Consider the following 14,161-nt stretch of genomic DNA (forward strand, 5'->3'; position numbering starts at 1 on the left):
AGAAGTAAACGAGTGTCATTGAGACAAAAGCCCTACTTCTTTTGACGATATTTTCGGCTTATGGTTAGAATTTTATGGAAATAATATCTCTTAAAAATTCACATACGTTGTTATACTGGAATGTCTTCACACATTTCATTATGTCTTCAAAAAGTCTCCACAAAATCGAATGTCTTCATAGTAAGTGAAATGTCTTCAAAATGAAGACATGTCTTCAAACCTGGCATCCCTGAGTAGAACACAGTTATTTATGAAAAAATGCGAATCCAAAATGGTCGCCACCACAAAATGGCGCCATATATATTTTTTTCAAAACTCTATCAATATGAATATCATATGAAAGGGCTTCACTAATATAACACAGTTATTTATGATAAATACAAACCCAAGGAAACTGGTTTCTTTGGGTTTGTATTTAACAAATATATAATCTGTCATTTAACATTTAAAACGACAGATTATATATTTTCTCAAAACTTCATAGATATGTGTATCAAATGAAAGGGCTTGACTAGTAGAATACGGTTATTTAGTAAAGATGCAAATCCAGGATGGCTGCCACAACAAAATGGCGGACTATATATTTTCTCAAAACTTGACTAGTATAACATAGTTATTTATGAAAAATGCAAATCCAAGATGGCTTCCACTACAAAATGGCGAACTACATATTTTCTCAAAACCCTATTATTATGGGTATCAAATGAAAGGGCTTGACTAGTAGAACACAGTTTTTTATGAAAAATGAAAAACCAAGATAGCCGCGATCACAAAATAGCAAATTACTTTATTAAACGGTTTTATTTAGCTTGAACTGTTCGTATGTATGTTTGTATGTATGTAGGGTTGTCATACATTAATAGAAATTTGACCAATAGGAACTGACCGAATTTATAAAACACCTTTATCTCTGCTGTCATTTTAAAACTGCTTATCTTGTAAAATCCAATTTGGCCGCCGCTACAAAATAGCTGATTCCACATCATCTCAAAAAAAAAGGTTGATTGAGATATGTGTATCAAACAAACGAACTTGAATTGGAGAACACACTATGTATTTTCTGCAATCCACTCAATATCGGTATCAAATGTATTTTTTGACTGATAGAATACAGTACAATGGTATTATTGTAGAGAAATATTGTAATGAAACAGATAATGTACTAAAAACTAGAAAATAAAATAAGTAAAATTTTTTTTTTAAGTTAAACGGTTTAATTGTGATTAAACATAATAATGTACTAAAAGCTAGAAAATAATTAGGCAAGTATCATTTAGCAATTATCACATCTCTCCTTCATTAGATTTTTAGGCTGTGAAGTGGCTGTAAACGTGCGATTTTATTTTAATCTTATCAAAGCCCTAAAAATCTCATTATTTTGACCGCATATTCCTTAGCAAAATGCTAACAAACAAGCATCAATGGAACATATTGTCATTTGATTACAGGTCGGACTCGATTATATACAGACTCGATTATATGTGATTCGATTATATACAATTTTGGACACGATTATCTACAGTTTGAAAAAAAAAATATTTTTTTTATGTTTCAAATATGACTTATTTCAAGAAGAAATGTAACCTTTCAACGTTAAGGTGTAATTTAAGTGACTAATTCATATACAGTGGGGTAAAAATCGTGATTTTTGAAGATTTTGCTTGAATTTTCACCAAGAAATAATTATATCGATATTGCAGCCAAATTAAGATAGATAGAAGTTGTGTGTCAAAGAACAAATTGTAGAACGGTTAGAGAGCTTCAATTTGATTGATAGAAACAATCCAGTTTAATAAAAAAAATCAGGATGGCATTAATAATAATACGTTAACAATTACTAATTTTTAAGTTTTTCACTTCCAAAATGTTATTAAAATCCATTAATTTAGATATTCCACTACTATATCCTGTATCAAATTTTCACAGCTTTCAAATGAAAGCAACAGAATCGTCTTCCGTATCGTACTTTGTAATGTAGAGCCAGTTCGAGGCAACAAAGTCCGAAACAAAAAAAAAAGTTCTATAACTCTGTCATTGTTGAAATTCGAACATATGCGTAGAAGGATTTTTTCCATCAAATATGATCGTCTATCACCCTCTGAGAGAATCTGAATAATTTTTTTTCATGTGAGAAAGGTATTTTCTGACTTTAAGGGGATGAATCAAAAATCAAATTCCTCTTTTATATTAAAAAAAAAAAAAGAAAAATACATGCAAAAAAAACGAATAAAAATTTTTATTTTTTATTCGATTATATACAGGATTCGATTATATATAGTGAAAAGAAATTAGAAACTGTATATAATCGAGTCCGCGCTGTATTGAGAACAGCCTCAAAAATCCAATGGTAAATCCTCGCCTTGTTCATCAATGAAGATAATCAACACATAACACCTATCATCTCACTTAATTCTCCCAATCTCCCCAATTCGTACCATTATCGGAATTGATCAAAGGAAGCACTTGCGATCAAACCAATTTTCGGAAGCCTTCCATTGTGGGGCAGGTTTTTGTTAAGCGATTCTAGTGAGCAATTATGGGGTAAAAAGGCATCAAACAAACATCGCGAATCGCGCGAAAATCCGAAAACGAGCATCGATTAGAGGCGAGCGTGGCTCTGCGTTGTCTCGTGCCGACGATTCCTTTCCTGCCTGACCCAGTTGTGAGCAAGATTCGACTAGAAATACGCTGACAACTTTATTCAATCACTCATTCTACCATTAAACACCGAAACCGTGTAGTCCTCCACCAAACCCGAACGGTGAGTCGCAAGGGTGAGTTGTTGTTTATCATACAGAGCACAGTATACACACATATCACAGAATCGGAAAGAAAACCTGTTTTCCCTCAGCAAACGCGATTGCAACCCGCAGGTAATTTGTGGTGATTGCTCAAAACATATGAGATCTCTTGGGTCGCCCGAATATTAGAAGAAGAAGTAAAGAAAAAAAAAAGTAATAACAATGTTCACCACAAGTTTTTCACCACTCGATCGCCAATTAAAGCTCAGTTCGCAGATTCAACTCGAGATGAAAGTGAGAGGGGGTTGATCGGATTAAAAGTTCTCTCTCAAAGTTAACCGAACAAGACAGAGAAAGAGAGAGCGGGTAGCGCCCTCGTGAGAGTGAGCTTTCAGCCGCCTGTGGTGAGAGTGGGTGGTGGGAGTTTTCGGTCACTTTCGTTTTCTGCGGGGCTGTCGGAAAAGCTGCCTGGACGTTTTTTCTTCTTCTCGTGAACGTGAGCGGAGCTTTCCGATAGAAGCTCGAGAAAACATGAAGAGCAAGCGGCGAAGGTAACAACGGCAAAAAATGCCAAATCGATCGCGGCCAGTGTGTGATTGCGAGGCTGACTTGCAGTTGCTGGCTTCTCGGCAAAAGGCAGCCCCAGCTAAAGGTTCGTGATCATTACAGCGTTTGGTTTTGTTTGAGGCACACCTCGCTTATGCCGTAGTCGAAAGATTGTTTGTGTGGTTGCTTTCAGTTGTCGCTCCTTCACGCTCTGGTTATTACCGCCGACCTATTTGAAAAAAATCGATAGTCACTATTTCCCCAACGCTGTCTAATATATTGATCGTTTTTTCGGTTTCCTTCCGCCCCGGACAGGTCCAAGTGCCAGACGAATCTCCAGGATCAGCGAACTGCATAGGAACCTCCCAGCAAACTTCCGAAAAGTGAATTGAAAAAAGCAACATAAAATGACACCCATCAGTTGGAGTACGACGCTCGTGGTGTTGGTGGCGGCGCTATGCCTTGGGACCACCATGGCGGCCCCCAGCACCCGGGTGAAACGAGAGAACGAGCTGAGTGCCGAAGCAGCGGGTGTGAATCCAGTTGCTGCCGTCTCCGAGGTTAGTGATTTTGAAACCATCAACCGTCCATCTGCAGAGTGATACACGTAATTTGAGTGAGTGAAAGGATGAGTCCGTTTGTGTGTGTGTGTGTGGGGGTGGGGGTGGGGTGATGCTGCTGCTGCTATCATATGCCAAACGATCATCGGCTAAACAAGGTCAAGCATGTGTGTGAGGGGGTGTATATGCGTCGTGCATAAATGGTGCTAATCTCGTGGAAGTACCGCCATCATCACCAATTGTTCGCGTGGGAAAATGTTGAACCTCTTACTGTTGTTTATGGTGAGAGAACTCCGACCGTCCGACACGTGGTGCATGCCAATTACCGCTTGCCAATGATCACCGAATTCAAGTTCAATCGTAATTAGTTGGTGGTAATGAGTTGGCAGTTGAAGCATGCCACCCGCGCCGGTATTTTGAGTGATGAATGCTGCGCTGATGCGCAGATACAGCTTATTGGCTCTGATGATTATGAAACATTGTTGATGTAGAGTTTTGCATAGAAATTGTTGGACAGTTCAACATTGAAATCCCGATGCTTATTAGCTGTTCTTATTCATTATTCCTTTCGTTTATTTGATTTGAGGCTCGCTAGCATATTCAACAATAACAGAGCCGAACAGAATAGTGTAAATGATGACATACAGATACATATGGTAAAAAACACCTGCCACCGTTGAGCGTAGGAGAATTTCGTTTTGTTCCACCGGTCAGGAGGGTTATACAGCGGGATAGTTCATACGAACTTTCCATTGTTGTGTTATTAGTAACACTAATAATCCAATGTTTCTTGATGCAAATAGCAGAATGTGTGTGGACGGAGGAATCTCCATCACTGATTATTGTTGAATTATTCTTAAACAATACGGCAAAGATGGTCAACTAGGGATCGTGAGATTTGAATTCACGATCGTTCGTCGATGCACGTCAAAAAATGGGATCATTGAAAATTTCTTAGGAGGAAAATTTCTATCCGAGAGATTTTCATTATTTTCCTCCCAAAAACTCATAATTACCTTATTCTTTTCATCAACCAAATTGAGCATCCTTAACTGCTCTACAATTTATAATTTGACGCAAAACAGCTGCGCACATAATATCAGGTCTTGTGGACAATGGCCTCAATTTAGACACTCACTTCTAACGCGAATTGGAAACCCTACATAATTAACATTTAAATGGTTGAGATTCGATCGTATGCGTAAGCTTCCTAACATCTTCTTCCTAAAAAAATCATCCGTTGACAAAAGTGCTTGCTCCAATATTTGCAGAATTGCAGCACATCAAAAAAAAATCTATTTTCTAAAATTTGAAGATTTTTTTAAAATTTTTTTCACCAAAACTGTTGCGATTTTTTACAGAATTTAATCAAATTTTCAAAACTGCCCATGGATTTTTTTCCACAATTATGTTTTTGCAGTACAGGTCGGACTCGATTATCCGGGATTCGATTATCCGGAGTATTTTATTTTTGATTTACGGAAATTTTGTATAATTTGTATAATAATACCATATTGAATAGCTAATATGGGTATCAAATGAAAATACTTGGCTAGCAGAACACAGTTATTTATGAAAAAAGCAAATCCAAAATGACCGCCACCAAAAGATAGCGCCATATATACTTTTTCACAGCCCCATCAATATGGATATCAAATGAAAGGACTTGACTAGTAGAATACAGTTATTCATGAAAAATTCAAATCCAAGACGGCGGCCACTACAAAATGGCGGATTTCATATTTTCTCTGAACTCCATCAATATGGGTATCAAATGAAAGGGCTTGACTTGTAGAACACAGTTATTTAAGAAAAATGCAAATCCAAAATGACCGCCACCACAAGATGGCGCCATATATATTTTTTTCACAGCCTCATCAATACAGATATTAAATGAAAGGGCTTGACTGTTAGAACACAGTAGATCATGAAAAATCCATATCCAAGATGACCGCAGTTCCCAAATAAACAATTACTTTTTAATGGTTCCATTCAGCTTGACCTGTTTGTATGTATGCTTGAGTGTTTGTAGGGTTGTCCCACATTTATGGAAAATTGACCCCGTTCCTGTTGACTGATTGATCTGAAATTTGGAACATACATTGAATTTTACTCTCATTATAAAACTGCGTATTCCATGATTTGGAAAAATTCAATTTGACCGCCGCTAAAAAATGGCTGATTGGCTTGACTTGGAGAATACACTACACTATGAACAACATAAATTCGAAAAGGTCGCCGCCACAAAATGGTCGAGCATGTATTTTCGCGATCTCCTCAATATTGGTAGCAAATGAAATGATTTGACTAATAAAATACAGTATATCATCAAAATAATCCGAAGAAAGTTAGGTGAGAAATAAAAATTAAAAAAAAAATTTTTTTGAATGGTTTTAATGTAGAGAAGTATACTAATGATACGGATAATTTACTAAAAGCTAGAAAATAAAATAAGTAAAAAAAACTTTTTAAGTTACACGGCTTCTATATATATATATAATATATATATATATATTTTTTTTTCAAACCTCGTTCTTAGTCCTACGTGATTAAAGAATGAATTCTAATTCTAATGAACCCATTTTCTTGCTTCGATTCGAATATAGTCCGTAAAGGCGACTGGCAAGGCTGATTGGTAATACCCAATGCATTAATTTGCATATGATTTGAGTGCACAGAAAATATTCTGATCTCGTTATCCCTGAAAGTATATGCATATTGATGCTTCTATTCTTGTACATACTTCAATCAGGACAAGTTGAACAACTGTAGATTCCATGTATCAAGCTAAGCCCATCAACATTCATTTAGCAATCCTGGTCACTGATCATTCAGATAGGACTTTTCGTTTCTAGATACGCGGTGCGATTGAGCATTGCTTAGTTGAGAAAAAATCCTAACATTGTGAAAGGCCCGTAATTGTCTAAATCCAGTACGATCTGAAACCCTTTCGACTTTGAGCTTCTAAAATGCTCTTAACCCCTTTCCGTGTTATTTAATACGTCACACATCAAGTGATTCCACCAGCCTGCTGAGTGTTCTAGCGCCCTATGTTATTCAAGTACCCTCGAGTGAGACTCGATGTTGTACGGGAAAGGGTTAATAACCACACAAAACTTATATTTTAAGAAAAATTCTAGAATGAAAACCTATTCCTCCTAAAAACCTTGTTTTCCGAAAACAACGAAAATAACAACATATAAATTTTAGATCAACGGATATAAAGCTAAAAGGAAATTTGACACTGCTTTTAAATGCACAATTTTCACTTTATGGAATCAAAAATAAAAGATAACTGAGTCAAAATTCAGAGCCTGAATAAGAATACTACGTTGATAGTATATTTCATAGAACGGGTCACGTTTTTATGAGATAAAGTTAACGGTAATAACTATTTTCACCTTGAACGAATTCTCATGTTTTGCATACCAATCGAATCGGAAATTCTCTAGCATTTGTTTGATATGCTATACATTACAATTCGTTAATCTCTTAACGGTTTAAATTCGTGAAAACTGGAACAACTTCCTTTTTCCCATACATTTGTCCTGTCGATTTGTGTGCTAACCCTATCCGTATATCAAATGCCTATAACTCGAACATTTCTTAACAGATCGGAAAGATGTTTGCATCAATTGATAGGAAATATTTCTCCGCGTCTATCACAATTAATAAAAAGTTATTTTTCATGAGATGAACAATTGAATAATTGTAAAATGTCAAGCGTTATCTAAACGCTCCAACTGCCAAGTTTTGATTGGCACGATTTACAGTTTCCCCAACACAGACTTCAAAAGCGATGTACCTGTGGAAATCCGCTTTGCAAATATACATGGAAGTCGGGGGTATTTTTGTTGCCACCGAGCTGTGTTTCCCTAACACGGACTTCAAAAATAATGTGACTGGGGGAATCCGCTTTGTAAATGCATGCAAGTCGGTTGCATTTTTTGGTGTTCAGTACTTTTGTACTCGCTTGTCGTTGTGTACACCGGAATATGTTTTCCTAAAACGTACTTTTAAACCGAGAAGCCTGGGAAAATCGTTATTTCAGTCGTTTCGTTTCATGAAGTTGCCTTCTAAATGGCAACAAATTTGCGAACAAAACGGCACATATTTGCCTTAAATTGGATAATTTTAAGTATGTTAAATAGGGCCTCAAATTTTGATCCACATACCACATTTCTTTTTCCCCAACCCTATATGTAGAATTAATTTTCATAAAAAAAAATTTGGTTAAAAGCTTGTTATTCCTCCCGAATATCCATTTTGCATTTTTGCTTCACGGAAATGAAACACGGAGTCCAATGTTGTTGCGTCGCAAGGTTGACACATTTGCACAACTCTAATGTAGTTTGTAGTTTAATATAAATGTAGTTTAATATAAATTTTCAGGATAAAATTAATAATAACACATTAAAATGTATTAACTTTTAAGATTTTCACATCCAAAATGTTATTAAAATCCACTAATTTAGTTGTTCCACTCTATATCCTATACTAAATTTTCTCATCTTTTAAATGAAAGCATCAGAATCGTCTTCCGTAGCGTACTTTTTATAGCCAGTTTGACGCAACAGAGTCCGGAACAGAAAAAAGTTCTATAACTCTGTCATTGTTGAAATTCGAACATATACGTAGGAGGATTTTGTTTCATCAAATATGATGTCTATCACCTCCTGAGAGAATCTGGATATTTGATATATATTTTCAGGCATTTCGAAATTTTGAAAAAAAATATTACTTTGAGACTCACTTTTGATCTAATTTTTATTTAAATACGTTCGTATGTGTATTTTTTTTCCACATGTAGCGAAATTTTATCTTAAATTTTTAAGAGGATTGCTTGAAAAAAAAATTTTTTTGGACTTTGGCCATTTTTAATTTATTTCGAATTTAGAGACCCAGTACTGCTTTAATATTTATTTAAATTTTGTTTTTCATGTGTCTAAATTTTGTCGATATATTTAGAGAAATAACCCGCCCAAAATATATTTTTTGTTATCAATACCTCCAAACATTCACGTTTTCTTAGTTACGATCATGGATCCAATCGTAGAACTGTTAATTGGTTCATCTTTTAATTGACCCTTTACAATTTACTTCTAATATAAATTTCCTAGGACTTCTACCAAAACACGTCATTATAATATCAGATATTTTCAGACACAATTATCGTTCAAGATTTTTCAATGACTTGCAAATAACATGTTTCTCCGTTACATCGAATAAATGTTTGATACAGAAAATCTGATAGAATGAAGATAGCCCTAAATCAGATAATTCCTTCTTCGAGTTTTGCTCTCATCAACACATTTGGCGATTCATTTTTATTTATATAGATAGAAGAAGATATAGGAGTGCGTTTTATCACATTAAAATCCATTTCCACTTTCGAACAAAAATCAATTTCGTTGGCGCAAACATCGAATGGATCAACAATGCTTGTAACTATGTAATTATAGAACATATGAGAATTGTATTTTCCGAATTTTCCCATTTCTCTTTAGAGTTTTTCGAAAATTTTCAATTATCATGTTTGGTTGAAATATGTGTAATATTTTTATGCGACTCCCCCTCCATTCCAGTGGAGGGAGGGGTGTCATACCATAATAGAAACATTTCTCGTACCCAAAAACTCTCACATTCCAAATTAGGCTCCATTTGCTTGATTAGTTCTCGAGTTATACAGAAGATTGTGTTTCATTTATATGGCAGCGTGTCAAACCACCATAGAAACATTTCGTGTCCTCCAAAAATCTCCACATGCCAAATTTGATTCCGTTTGCTTGATTAAATTTGGGTTCGTTTGCTTGATTAATTCTCCAGTTATACAGAAATTTGTGTTTCATTTGTATGGCAGCCCCCCTTTGAGAAGGGGGAGGTGTGTCTAACCACCATAGAAACATTTATTGCACCCTAAAACGTCCAAACGCCGAATTTGGGTTCATTTGCTTGATTATTTCTCGAGTTATAAAGAAATTTGTGTTTCGAAAACCCCTACATACAAATTTTTACGTCGATCGGTTCAGTAGTTTCCGAGTCCATAAGAATCAGACAGACAGACAGACAGACAGAAATAGGGAATACGAAGTTATAACTCGAACGAAATAACGGTTCCGAAAGAAATGAAAATCCGTCGGAATACAGAATAGGGCTGATTTTCTTTACGTTGGATTTAGATGGTTTAGGAGATGGTCATAGGAGCCAGCAGTACGATAGAGCTCTGTGAGAAAAAAAGTCCTTGTGGAAAGATCATTCGGATTAATGAGAAGAACACTTGAAAAAAATCCGAATTATTTTAATTTTTTTTATTTCAATCTTACAATTGGAAACCACGAATACAATAAAACAATCGATTTAAAGAAAATAAAAATGCTCTTATAAATTCAGGAAAAGTTACGCCACATGTAGAAAAAAAGACACATACGAACGCATAAATAAAAATTAGAGCTGAAGTGGGTCTCATAGTTATATTTTTTTCCAAAATCACGAAATACCAGAAAATAAATAAATTTGTTTGTACCGCGTATTTAATTTTTTATTATTATTAGATCTTTTGATAACAAAATTGTTTGAAGATATTTATCGATACACCTTGGTAAGATGTGCTTCAGCATTTTTTCTTATTTTTATCTCAAAGCTATTAAGATTGGCATGAAAAAAACAAAAAGGTGCATTTTTCACCATAGATTCTATGGTGTACCTATAAGGACTCAAATATATGGTACTACTGCCAAAATGTTTTATTTAGTACCCTATACAATATTTTCCATATAGTTGGTGATTTGGTTTGGGGGGACTGTTTACTCCCTTTCACAGCCAGACCCTTTGGAAATAGAAAAAAAAAATTTTGTACCGCGCAACACAGAAAAAAATCACACATATCTGGAACAGTCATAGGAACACATTTAAATATGAATTGGAGTAGTACTGAATATCTTAATAAAAAAATACAAAATTTCAATATTTTTTTAGTACTTAAATTTTTTTTTGATAACTTTTCTTGATACAGGTAAACTTCGATATAACGTACATTTCACTTTCAAAATTGTACGTTGTATCGAATTGTACGTTATATCGAAGCATAATGAAGTACTCACAAACGTAGTCTATAATACATTATTGTGTTGCTGTTTTAGTCAAGTTAATGAATAAATTCAATCAGAAGACGAAGCCAGCCTTTCTCATGATGTTTCCCTTCGTACTGTTGATTGAAACTTGATTTATTTAGAATCTGGAATCACAAAACCAGCTGTATTTCGAGATTGACTGAAGGTACAAAACTTGTTTTAGCATTACAATACAGATAATTCATTGTTCTATCAGAAAAAAAATATTTTGAGAAATGGCGTGAAATAAACGAAAAAGTACGTTTTCACTATAGATCCTATGTTAAACCACATAGGGGTTCAAATAAACAAATAAAAAACAAATAAATCGTATTCAATATCCTATACAATATTTGCCATACAGCTGGTGATTTGGTTTGGGGGCACTTTTTACTCCCTTACCCGGCCAGGCCCTTTCTGCAAAATCATTGATTCCCCTTATTTTGCCTATTGAGAATCGCTTAGGAGTGGAATTGGATATTTGATTAAAAGATAACCTTCCACGCATATGATCCAATCTCAGTCACTTCAGGATTATGGATTTTTTCTTCTATTTTAGCTTAGCCTTTAACTCGTTCTTACTGAAAAACTATACTATTTCGCATTATAGTAATTCTACGCTTCGAATGCTCCATCGAAACAGATCCTCACAGTATTCTGTGTGTAAAATTGTATAACATTATTCACAATTTGAATAAAAAAACAACGAGGCTAGTGGTTTAATAATTTCAATTAAAAGTAAAAAAGATAGTAGTTTAGCGCCAAATAACGAATCGAAGAGCAGTTTGAGAATATGATTTTAGAATAATTTGATCTGTTGCTTCGACAGGTGCTTCTCTATTCGCCCTCGAAATCATACCAACTTAGTTTCGAATGGAACGATTGAAATTTATTTCGGTGATGACAGTTATTGTCTTTTTCATCAAATACCTCCTTTCACCAACTTTTGCATAAAATTTCCGCTACACAAGACTGCGTACAGTGATCTGAATCTCAACGAGCAGAAAACTTATCGAAAAAGGTCATTGAAACATCTATGAAACAACCCTCCGGTGTTGAGGCAGTAATTGAGAAATTCGTTCACACTTCTCGAATTATACGGGAAGCACATAGTGAACGCACAATTTAGGGTGGAAGTACGATGCCTCCATTACGGGCTAATTTCCTTCAAATTTTCCGCTATAAAGCCCCGGATATTTCATCGCTGAATCAAGATCAGATTTCTATTCTCGGCGGGTTTTGTTTTGCAACCGTTTATCTGCGGAACAGAGCGCAGCGCCCCAGTGCCAAGTGTCAGTATTAGTGTGACAGTGAAACCATTCATCGATGAGTTGCGTGTTGTCTTGTGTCATAAACGTGTGTTGCCTGAATTGGTGTTTTTTGTCTTCTATTTTGTTTGGTTTGTTTTGTACGCTTCTTCTTATTCATGCGCGCGATCATTGACCTTGCATTTTGAGGTTATGTATTGCAGCATAGAGGATCGCACGCGTGCATTAATATTCAGCGACAGAAATCATCATTTGTCGTGTGTGCTGGCCCGTGCTTGCATAGCATTGATCTCAAAAATAAATTGGGCTGATTGAAATGCTATGTTATGCTAATCGATTGTTCGGTGCGGGTGTTGGCGTGGTTTCGGATTGATCCATTTCTATTCATCGGTTCAAAGCGAAATGCATTTGAATTGCATTTTGAGATTAAATTGCTGTTTTTTTTCGAAAATCGCCTTAACACAAACCTTAACGATTTGTTTGACTCTAAAAACCAGATATCCATTAACACCGTATGTTACTCACCCACAATACCTGTTCGAAATCGATTTTTTTTCTTCTAGAAACTTGTTCTGTTATGCTCGGTACAGTCCTCGATGCTCTAACAGTGTGCCGTTTTGAGCGAATAACTGCCATGTTGGTATTACATTCAAGCAACACACAGCTAACGCAAAATAAAACACATGTTTAATGCACAACAACGCTCTCTTGCCACCCAATGAGTGGGTGCATCTGATTGCCCATTGCTGCCAATTCGCAACCAGTCACTACCTTCGCCTACCCTCTCCTTTTAAGCCCGGATCAGTAACCAAGTCGTATCATATCCATATATTCATATATTCATAAGCATGCAAGCCAATCGACTAATCGCTTTTTGGGTTTTGTGCAAACATCTCCGGCTTTGGCTAAAAAACAGTTGTCGACGGCGTAATCCTCGACACCACCTTACAGCCCGTTGTTGAGCATGTTTGCGCGCAACCAATTGGCGACCGGCGATCGATTTTTTGTTGTTGTTATTTTGATTGTTTGGCTTTTCCGATGTGCCTCGATTGCGAATTTCGTTGACTTTGGGACACAGACAGGGCTTACACGCCCAACGCTACCACAACCGGACAACAGACACCGCAGAACACACAGAAACTAATTCTCCTTGGCGGTGGTCGTCCTTCAAGATCGGTTTTTGGACGACTTTCTGATTGTCAAGCCGTTCTTTTTTTTTTTTTTGAGCATGATCATGCTTTGTGTGTATCCTTTTCCTGACCATGAGAATATGAATGGAAAAAATATCTCTCCGTTTGTTCTTTTTTTGTGTTTTGGTTTCGCTGTGGCTGCGGTTTGCATGGAATTGAAAAGTAGTTTTGTGTAGCCGATCGTTCATGAGATCGTGTGTAGCATTCATTTCAGAAGGGGCGAAACAAAGGTGGTGGAACTGATCGTTTAATTGGAATCGTGCTATTCTCAATAGTTTGTCGGGATTAACGTTTCCTAGTCATTCACTAGTAACTTGAAATGTAATGATTCGTTCTCGGCATCACCTAGGCATTGTGGTTGACGAGATGCAAAATACATAAATAAAGTAAATTGCTTCGAAATTATGTGATAAAAAACGTTCTATTCTTGAAAGCTTCACTAAGCATGAAAATCAAAATAACAAAGAAGGTCCGTATGGTGCCCATAAATAGTCCTTGGTGTGGTTTTTTTTTCAACACATTGAAATTTATAAAAAAAAAAAACAATTAAAATCCACTCAGTTCGAAAGATTGAAAATACTTGTTTTGCAAATGTCTCACAAGAATCGTTTAGCTTCAAATACTGTCTGATTGGCGTCAATGTTTTTTATTTCCCTTTGATATCCATTGAAGAGCTTCGATTTACGTGGAATCGTTATAGTGTTTCCGCATCCTTCGGAGTTTGCTGAGTAAGTGTGTACTATTTGA

General features: G+C 35.8%; 1 protein-coding gene across 6 annotated transcripts in view; it reads left to right on the forward strand.

The window, feature by feature from the left end:
- Positions 1-2,703: 2,703 nt before the first annotated feature.
- The window catches only part of LOC129762354 (uncharacterized), a 47,260-nt gene continuing 35,802 nt past the window's right edge, over positions 2,704-14,161 (forward strand). For 2 of the 6 annotated variants that reach the window (XM_055760565.1, XM_055760560.1), the window contains exons 1-2: positions 3,369-3,501; positions 3,603-3,847. In XM_055760565.1, coding sequence (XP_055616540.1) covers positions 3,695-3,847 — 153 coding nt within the window. In that variant the 5' untranslated portion in view covers positions 3,369-3,501; positions 3,603-3,694. The other 4 variants (XM_055760564.1, XM_055760563.1, XM_055760562.1 and 1 more) reach the window with 4 other exon arrangements.

Source organism: Toxorhynchites rutilus, chromosome 1, assembly GCF_029784135.1.
Source record: "Toxorhynchites rutilus septentrionalis strain SRP chromosome 1, ASM2978413v1, whole genome shotgun sequence".
NCBI classification, from domain to species: Eukaryota; Metazoa; Arthropoda; class Insecta; order Diptera; family Culicidae; genus Toxorhynchites; species Toxorhynchites rutilus.